This window comes from Poecilia formosa, unplaced genomic scaffold (assembly GCF_000485575.1).
Source record: "Poecilia formosa unplaced genomic scaffold, Poecilia_formosa-5.1.2 Scaffold544, whole genome shotgun sequence".
NCBI classification, from domain to species: domain Eukaryota; kingdom Metazoa; phylum Chordata; class Actinopteri; order Cyprinodontiformes; family Poeciliidae; genus Poecilia; species Poecilia formosa.
Window position 1 is genome coordinate 35,532 of NW_006800483.1, and position 8,216 is coordinate 43,747.

At 47.4% G+C, this 8,216-nt stretch overlaps 2 protein-coding genes and 1 long non-coding RNA gene across 3 annotated transcripts in view; 1 reads left to right on the forward strand and 2 right to left on the reverse strand.

Annotated features, from left to right (window-relative positions):
* The window catches only part of LOC103129406 (calcium and integrin-binding family member 2-like), a 6,163-nt gene extending 4,373 nt beyond the window's left edge, over nucleotides 1–1,790 (reverse strand). The window contains exons 1-3 of the mRNA XM_007540490.2: nucleotides 1,533–1,790; nucleotides 1,385–1,419; nucleotides 655–766 (exon numbers count right to left, since the gene is read on the reverse strand). Of these exons, the coding sequence (XP_007540552.1) occupies nucleotides 655–766; nucleotides 1,385–1,419; nucleotides 1,533–1,583 (198 nt within the window). The 5' untranslated portion in view covers nucleotides 1,584–1,790. The remainder of the gene's footprint in view (nucleotides 1–654; nucleotides 767–1,384; nucleotides 1,420–1,532) is intronic.
* Nucleotides 1–7,631, reverse strand: part of LOC107834188 (uncharacterized) — a 23,348-nt gene extending 15,717 nt beyond the window's left edge. The window contains exon 1 of the long non-coding RNA XR_001659968.1: nucleotides 7,620–7,631. This is a non-coding gene — a long non-coding RNA (uncharacterized LOC107834188). The remainder of the gene's footprint in view (nucleotides 1–7,619) is intronic.
* LOC103129407 (isocitrate dehydrogenase [NAD] subunit alpha, mitochondrial) overlaps nucleotides 5,791–8,216 on the forward strand; it is an 8,370-nt gene continuing 5,944 nt past the window's right edge. Inside the window, exons 1-4 of the mRNA XM_007540491.2 lie at nucleotides 5,791–5,902; nucleotides 7,316–7,375; nucleotides 7,857–7,940; nucleotides 8,013–8,127. Of these exons, the coding sequence (XP_007540553.1) occupies nucleotides 5,873–5,902; nucleotides 7,316–7,375; nucleotides 7,857–7,940; nucleotides 8,013–8,127 (289 nt within the window). The 5' untranslated portion in view covers nucleotides 5,791–5,872. The remainder of the gene's footprint in view (nucleotides 5,903–7,315; nucleotides 7,376–7,856; nucleotides 7,941–8,012; nucleotides 8,128–8,216) is intronic.

Consider the following 8,216-nt stretch of genomic DNA (forward strand, 5'->3'; position numbering starts at 1 on the left):
TCTGATTGGCTCAGCAATGTAACGTGATCCTCTGATTGGCTCAGCAATGTAACGTGATCCTCTGCAGCAAGTGATGGCAAAACGGGGTGTCATGACGACTTTACACAGGTGTGTCTTTACCTCCGCGGCTGAGGCTCCGCCGATCCCCTGGGGTTGATCGAACCCCTGGGGTTGATCGAACCCAGGTTAAGAACCACTGCCCTGGTGGGACCTGAACTCCTCACCAGGGAGGCGTCCAGGAGGCATCCTGACCAATGGCCGAGCCTCAACTGGCTCCTCTCGACGTGGAGGAGCAGCAGCTCTACTCTGAGTCCCTCCCGGATGGCCGAGCTTCTCTCTCTAAGGGAGAGCCCAGCCACCCTGCGGAGGAAACCCGTTTCGGCCGCTTGTATCCGGTACCTCGTTCTTTCGGTCATGACTCAAAGCTCATAATCATAGATGAGGGTGGGAACGAAGATCGACTGGTAACCCTAACCCTATCCGTAAAATCCAAAACAATGTTTTTCCTTGTGGGGACCAGAATTTTTCCCCACAACATAATATGTGTCAGGAAAATGGTCCCCACAATGCATCAAATACATGGTACACACACACTACACATCAGTAGAGACAGGCATCCACCTGTTGAAGAACAGAACATCTGGACCTGCGTACCTTGAGCTCCGGCATGGTGACGATGAGCGCCATTGGGACTTTGATGTCCGGGTTGTTGGTGTAGTCCAGTGGCACCAGGTGTGGAGCCAGCTCCCGGTACCGTCCGTGGAGGCTGCAGAGCACAGAGGACGCACTGTGAGACAACGGTCCATTCGACCTGACATCGCCCCCTGCTGACACCAGATACCACTACAACTAGACACAGTGAGACATCCCGTCTGTCCTCTTCCTGCTGTCCATGTCCCACCAGCAAATTTAATTCTGGTCAGACCTTTCAGGACTGAATCAAATTATTTTCTATCCTGTTTGGTTTCATGATTGAATGTTCTTTAAACAAACTGGTCTAAATGGCAGACAGTAAATAATTCCTCTGAAGAACTTCTCTGCCCTGTCAGCAGCATTTGTCTCATAAAAGTCCTTTTCACATGACCAAAGTCTCTGCTAGGAACACCAGCCTGTCCAGCTGTACACCTCTCCACTGTCACCCTGCAGGAATCCTGACATGATGCTCCAGAGAGCAGAGTTCACACATCTATTCCGATTCTGGCTCCTACTTCTGATTACCTGGACTCTACCTGACCTGTCAGCCCCAGAGCAGCTTTTCAGAACGTTTCCGTCTGGTTTGTGGCTGAGATGATGTCTCCTTTGTCTCCTATTTCTCCGATGTCTCCGTGTCTGTGTGTCTCAGCTCTCCTCCTCCTCAGTAATGAAGAAGCGTGTGTGGACTCACCTCAGGATCTCCTTCCGGGTGAAATAGGTGCAGTCCTGTAAACAAGCAGAGAAACGGGTGAGGATCTGTCTTCGGGGACCCAATCAGCAGCCGCGGCTCCTTCCTGCCAGTTGTGGCTGTGAAGCGTCGTGATTTATGCGGGGCAGACCTGATACGCCTCCAGCTGCTCCTCGGTGAAGGTCGTCTGCTTGTTGCCCATGGTGCGCGGCGGATCGTCCCATCACAGAGCTGCATCCCACTGGAGACTCCCCCACCTCCACGCTAGGAGCTTCACATCCAGGCAGAGGCTCTGCATCCGGCTCCCAGGATGATGCTCCTTTTGCTGGATGAGGAGTGGTACACTGCCCTGATGCTTTCAGGTGCTGCTGGGAAAATCTGGCTTCCAGGACCCTGACAAAGGAATGCTAAAAATTATTACTACGATTTATTACGTATACTTATACTTATTTAGTCTTTGTTTTACAATTTCAATATGTTTTTGTCTGTTTTGTTGAGTTAAATATTTATTAAACAACTTATCCTCATGTTATGAACAGTTCAGCCATGACAAACCTTAAACTAAATCTGGGCCGAAGTAAAGAATTTATTTTTTTTGTAAAGGTTTTGTTGGCTCTAGTGGCCTTTATTTGGAAGTAGTTTGACAGGAAAGAGGGGGAAGACATGCAGCAAATGTCACCAGGCTGGGAATTGAACCTGTGACCACTGGCATGAGGACCAAGGCCTCACTGAATGTATGGGCTGTGCTTTGCCCCTGCGCCACCACAGAATTTATCAGTGAAAATAAGAGTTTTACTGCTGGTCTCAGGTGTGGAGAAACTGATCATTTGGACAGAACCTGAAGGCAGCAGAGCTCTTCATTTGGTTTGCCTCAATGGAAAGTCAAATAACTACACAATTAATTTTTATATAATAGCAAAATATTCTAAAAACAATGCATTGATGCACTGGTCCTGCTGAAAAATCCATAAATTCAGTTTTTTATTTTTATTAAACTTTTATTTGACCCAATAAAAACCTTTGGGGACGAGCAGCACATGCAGTGGGGAAGGGGGGCTTGAGCTCCCGCCCCTTTCATCCTTGATTCCCCAAGGGCCCCTTTGTTGGAGGGTATTGTTTCTTAAATGGTTATTATTTACATTTTATTTTTATCTGTGAATCTGTCTGTGCCCCTCAACAATAAAATAAAAATATGTAAATTAACCTTCAAACCCAGTTTTGTTTGTGCTGAACAGACTCTTAATCTCCTCTAGGGGGCGCTGTAGGCTCAGTGTGTAGAGTCACAAACACTAAAGGGCTTCGTTAATTTCAACCATACAGCTGCAGACATTGTAATGAAATGGAAATCCTATGATTTATACACAGGGGCGCAACTACATATTATTCAGGTGGATGTGAAAACATAAATCGACCCCCCACCCCCCCAAGGAAGGTACGTAAGGGTGAAGGAGCGTAGAAAACATGCGGTCGCTCTATCTGTATGTTTACCCATGAATGGTATCACTACCATGTTTTCTGTCATTGACTTACTAAATTCAGTGTACTAAACATGGCTAATAAGTAAAAAAAAATTGGCTAAAAGCTTATTTTAGGTGGAATGCTAATCCATTACGGTGGAGCACTAACTCGAGGGAAAAGATTATTAAACCTAATGTAATTGCACCGGCTGAGGCGGTGCCCGTGTTTTTACTAACCAGTTCTGTTTTTATTCCCCCTAGGAGAGAGTTTTTAGAGCTGCAACGGACATTTTTTATTTCATCTGGGACTCCAAATGGGAAAGATTAAAACGTGAAATTATGACGAAACCCAAAGAGAAAGGAGGGAAGGAGTCCCAGACCTGTACCTGTTTTTAGGCAGCCATTACACTAGCACTCATTTTAAACAAGCCATGGACATTTTTAACAACCCAAAAACAAATGAAATGAATAGATTCTGGCTTGGATCACACCTGAGAAAACTTTTAAAGAGTGATTTTAGAAAACCAGCAGCTTTTAACCTCCCACCAGCATACGCTTTTATACAGACATTTTTACAGCATTTTAAACTGGAAGGAGAGATCAGGATTTTAACTAACCATCATTTTATTATCTCTGTTGTGCAGGACCGGGAACCAGCGACTCCAGTGCGCGGCCTCCTGCGTGGAGACGCCACCACGGTTTGGCGCAATGTGAGCCATCCCATCCTTCCGAACAGACTCCAGGACCTGTCCTGGATGGTGGCCCATGAGATCCTCCCGGTCAGAGCCGTTATGCACTCCTGCGGCATGTTGGCGACGTCCATCTGCCCCCGACCCGGTTGTGGCGCGCCGGAGTCAGTGAGGCATCTGCTGTGGGAGTGCAGCGCTGCCAGGGACCTGTGGGCAGAGGCCGGCTCCTTGAAATTCCCATACTTACCAGCACGGGAGGTCCTCGATGCACAGCTAGTGCTGTACGGGGTGAGCCACCAGAAAATGGTGAAGAAAGACTTTGCAGAGATGTGGCTCACCCTCGCCACCATCAAAGACGCCATTTGGACCTCCAGAAACTTGCTGGTAAGCAGGCGCTGGCAGATGCCCCCCGTGGCTGTGATCCGGATGGCGGCAGCGAAAAGAGAAAACATCAGTGGTGGAGAAAGTACTCAAAAAATGTACTCAAGTAAAAGTAAAACTACCACATTAANCGGTCGCTCTATCTGTATGTTTACCCATGAATGGTATCACTACCATGTTTTCTGTCATTGCCTTTCTAAATTCAGTGTACTAAACATGGCTAATAAGTAAAAAAATTGGCTAAAAGCTTATTTTAGGTGAAATGCTAATCCATTACGGTGGAGCACTAACTGGAGGGAAAAGATTATTAAACCCAATGTAATTGCACCGCCTGTGGCGGAGCACCTACTGATGCTCGTGTTTTTACTAACCAGTTCTGTTTTAATTCCTCCTAGGAGAGTTTTTAGAGCTGCAACGGACATTTTTAATTTCAATGGGAAAGATTAAAACGTGAAATTATGACAAAACCCAAAGAGAAAGGAGGGACAGGAGTCCCAGACCTGTACCTGTTTTTAGGCAGCCATTACATCAGCACTCACTTTAAACAAGCTATGGACATTTTTAACAACCCAAAAACAAATGAAATGAATAGATTCTGGTTCGGATCATACCTGAGAAAACTGAAACTTTTAAAGAGTGATTTTAGAAAACCAGCAGCTTTTAACCTCCCACCAGCATACGCTTTTATACAGACATTTTTACAGAATTTTAAACTGGAAGGAGAGGAGATCAGGATTTTAACTAACCATCGTTTTATTATCTCTGTTGTGCAGGACTGGGAACCAGTGACTCCAGTGCGCGGCCTCCTGCGTGGAGACGCCAACACAGTCTGGCGCAATGTGGGCCATCCCGTCCTTCCGAACAGACTCCAGGACCCGTCCTGGATGGTGGCCCATGAGATCCTCCCGCTCAGAGCCGTTATGCACTCCTGCGGCATGTCGGCGACCTCCATCTGCCCCCGACCCGGTTGTGGCACGCCGGAGTCAGTGAGGCACCTGCTGTGGGAGTGCAGCGCTGCCAGGGACCTGTGGGCAGAGGCCGGCTCCTTGCAATTCCCATACTTGCCAGAAAAGGAGGTCCTCGATGCACAGCTAGTGCTGTACGGGGTGAGCCACCAAAAAATGGTGTAGAAAGACTTTGCAGAGATGTGTCTCACCCTCGCCACCATCAAAGACGCCATATGGACCTCCAGAAACTTGCTGGTAAGCAGGCGCAGGCAGATTCCCCCCGTGGCTGTGAGGCGTGTAAGGCGCCACCTTAAAACCCTGAACTTCACATTTTAATGGACAAAAAGCGCAACGCGACTTGGATGTAACGAGTAACGGGACAGTTTAGTAGAAATGTAGTAAAGTAGAAAGTACAGATACTTACTGTAAAATGTAGTGGAGTAAAAGTAGAAAGTACCCATTATTAAATCTACTTAAGTAAAGTACAGATACACGAAAAATGTACTTAAGTACAGTACCACTGGAAACGATCAGAGCTGCAGGTGGCGCGCCAAGGACGCAGCCACAAAGAAGAATCGCCTGCGCCTCCACCGACGGAGGCCCAGCAGCGGCGGCCTGGCAGCAGGGGGTTTCCGCTCTGAGCACCAAGCGCTGTTTGGAAGGACGGGTTATACATACCAAAAATAATTTGATCTGGTTGCCTTTTATTCTGTACAACATTATAACAGAAACATAATACAGTTGTCAGAAGTTGAAAACTCAAGATGTGAAAGTAGGAGGAACACAATGACAATAAATTTTAAGTTCAAGCTTATTTTTTTAAAAAATAGGACAATATGTATTTATGAACACTAACATGTAAATACACGAGATTAGAGTCGGGTGGTTAAATTTCCATCTCCAGTCTCAGGAGGATGTAAAGCAGTGAGGCATCTTTCAGTCATAGAATCTTCGCTCTGTGGCGGGCTGTTCGTAGTGAGGCATCTCGCACAAGGAGGATCTCAGGTTATCGTCAGGATGGCAGCAGGCAGCGTGTGGAGGTCACTGGTAAGAGGAAAATGTTCTGGAAGTGTTGGAAAGTCTCTACCAGTGGTTCCACCGTAGCTTTGCGAGGCTCTGAGGGGTTCGGCGGGGCTTTCTGTGGCAACCGAAGCTTCCGGGTCTCTGTTCCGGTTAGATCAAGGTTTTGACTCCACTGTTAGCCTGCTAGCTGTTAGCAGCGGTGTTGGCGTCCTTCAGCAGGGAAATCAGATGGTAGAGAAGTTCCCTCAGCTTCATCCAGAAATCTTCCCTCGTCTGTCTGGAGCGATTAGCCGGCTCATGCTGCTCACTGCTCTGCCTTTTTATTTCGTTAGTTCTCGGAACCACTGGAACTAGAGACTGGAAGCTAGCTTAGCCTCACCGACCCCAGACTCCGTTTAAAAATGACTCATTTAAGATTTCCTTCGAGTTGGACTGAAACCTATAAATGAGATTAAAGGGTCAAAGGTCAGGAAAAGAAGGTGGGGTGTCTTGTTCATTTCGGCTGAAACTGAACGCATCACTCATTAAAACACGTGTACAGGATGTGATGTTTAGGTGTAGCAACAGAGCTCCTGTTAGTTTGAACCTTGACCTCTCAGTGTAGGACAGAGCTTTAAACCAGGGCCGATCCATCATTGTTTACAAATGTTTTCTCTTGATGCTGGGCTGCCTGCCCCCCACCTGTTGCTGTGAACTGCATGCCAGCTGGCTGAAAGATGGATACTAGAAGTTTTGCCTCCTTCACAGTAGAGAGAAGTGTGAAAACTGAAGGAGCTCATTTCATTCCTCTGTTGGTGAAACATGGTGTGAAACTATTGGAGCAGACAGCCTGACTAACTGAGCAGCTTCACTGAAAACAGCTGCCAAATTCATTCATTGTTCACATGATTTCCCATAATAACTGGTTCCGACTGGTTCTAATCGGATCTGATCCGATATCTCCAGTTTGCGGGTTTCTGGTCCCAACCTGAGTTCTGCTGTAAAGTTCTGTAGAAGAGGCGGGTATTAATAGAGAAATAATTGATTTGATGCAGAGAAACGGGAATAAATCATGAAGAATACGCGCTTCATCTATTCACATAGTGTAAAACGGTTTTTAATGTAAAACGTTTTACACCATGAATCTCGTGGTTATTCAGTTTCAGTTTGAACATCATGGCGTCCGTCGTTCCTCCATCGTGAATCTTCTCAAAGTGTTAAAGTTTCTGTGCTGAACGCCTGATTAAAACTTCATGTTTTTAATTTACTGTGTTCTGATTGTTTTTGTGTTTTTTAAATTTTTTTATAACTCATCATTTTGGCGCCTGAACCACAAAGTAATAAAATAAATAATTCATCATGTGGCTTTAATGAATATCTCCACAGGAATGTTTGATTTTTTAGCTGATTAGTGTTTTAGTTGTTCAGGTGAGTAAAGCTGCTTCCTGTCTGCTGCAGGTGAGCCAGGTGATGGGCGGAGCCAACAGGAGGCCGGCTGTCTCTTCCTTCTCCAGAGGGGTGAGTGAACCGGGTCTCAGAAGTGGGTCTGGACCAGCACTTCCAGTCCCAGTTCCCCTGATGCTGCTTTAACTTTAGAATCTTCACCGGTCTGACCTCTGACCTCTGACCTGAGTCCAGCGCCTGTCTGTAGTCCTTAGGTTATTCTCTGTCCTTCAGAAGCCCAGTTGGTTCTGGATGGTTCTGGATAGTTGTCCTGGACAGGAGCAGCTTCTTAGCTGCCCTGCCTGCTTCCAGCGATGACCCGGTTCTGATCCGATGGCACCTGGACCCTTCTGCGCCTGTGGTTCTGGATGACGCACAGAACCACAGGTCTGAGGCGGGTCTGTTCTAGACAGAACCTCTCTGTGCTGTCCTGCTGGAGTCTCCTGATGGAGGGCTGGTTCTGGTCTGCTGGACCGGCACCAGGCTCAGTCTGATCTGGGTCCAGGCGGTTCTGAGGCAGTCCAGAGGAACTGATGGCGGTTCTGTTCGATTCCAGATGCAGACGGTGACTCTGATTCCAGGAGACGGCATCGGCCCGGAGATTTCTGCCGCCGTTGTCAAGATCTTTGATGCCGCTAAGGTGAGTCGGCACCGGACCAGAACTGGGCCACCAGATCCAGAACGGAGAACTGAACTGAGTTTTCCCCTGCAGGCTCCGGTCCAATGGGAGGAGAGGAACGTGATGGCCATCAAGGGACCCGGAGGGAAGTGGATGATCCCTGCAGACGCCAAAGAGTCCATGGACCGCAGCAAGATCGCCCTAAAAGGTTCTAATGCCGCTAACGCTGCTGCTAACACTGCCGCTAACGCTGCTGCTAACACTGCCGCTAACGCTGCTGCTAACACTGCCGCTAAC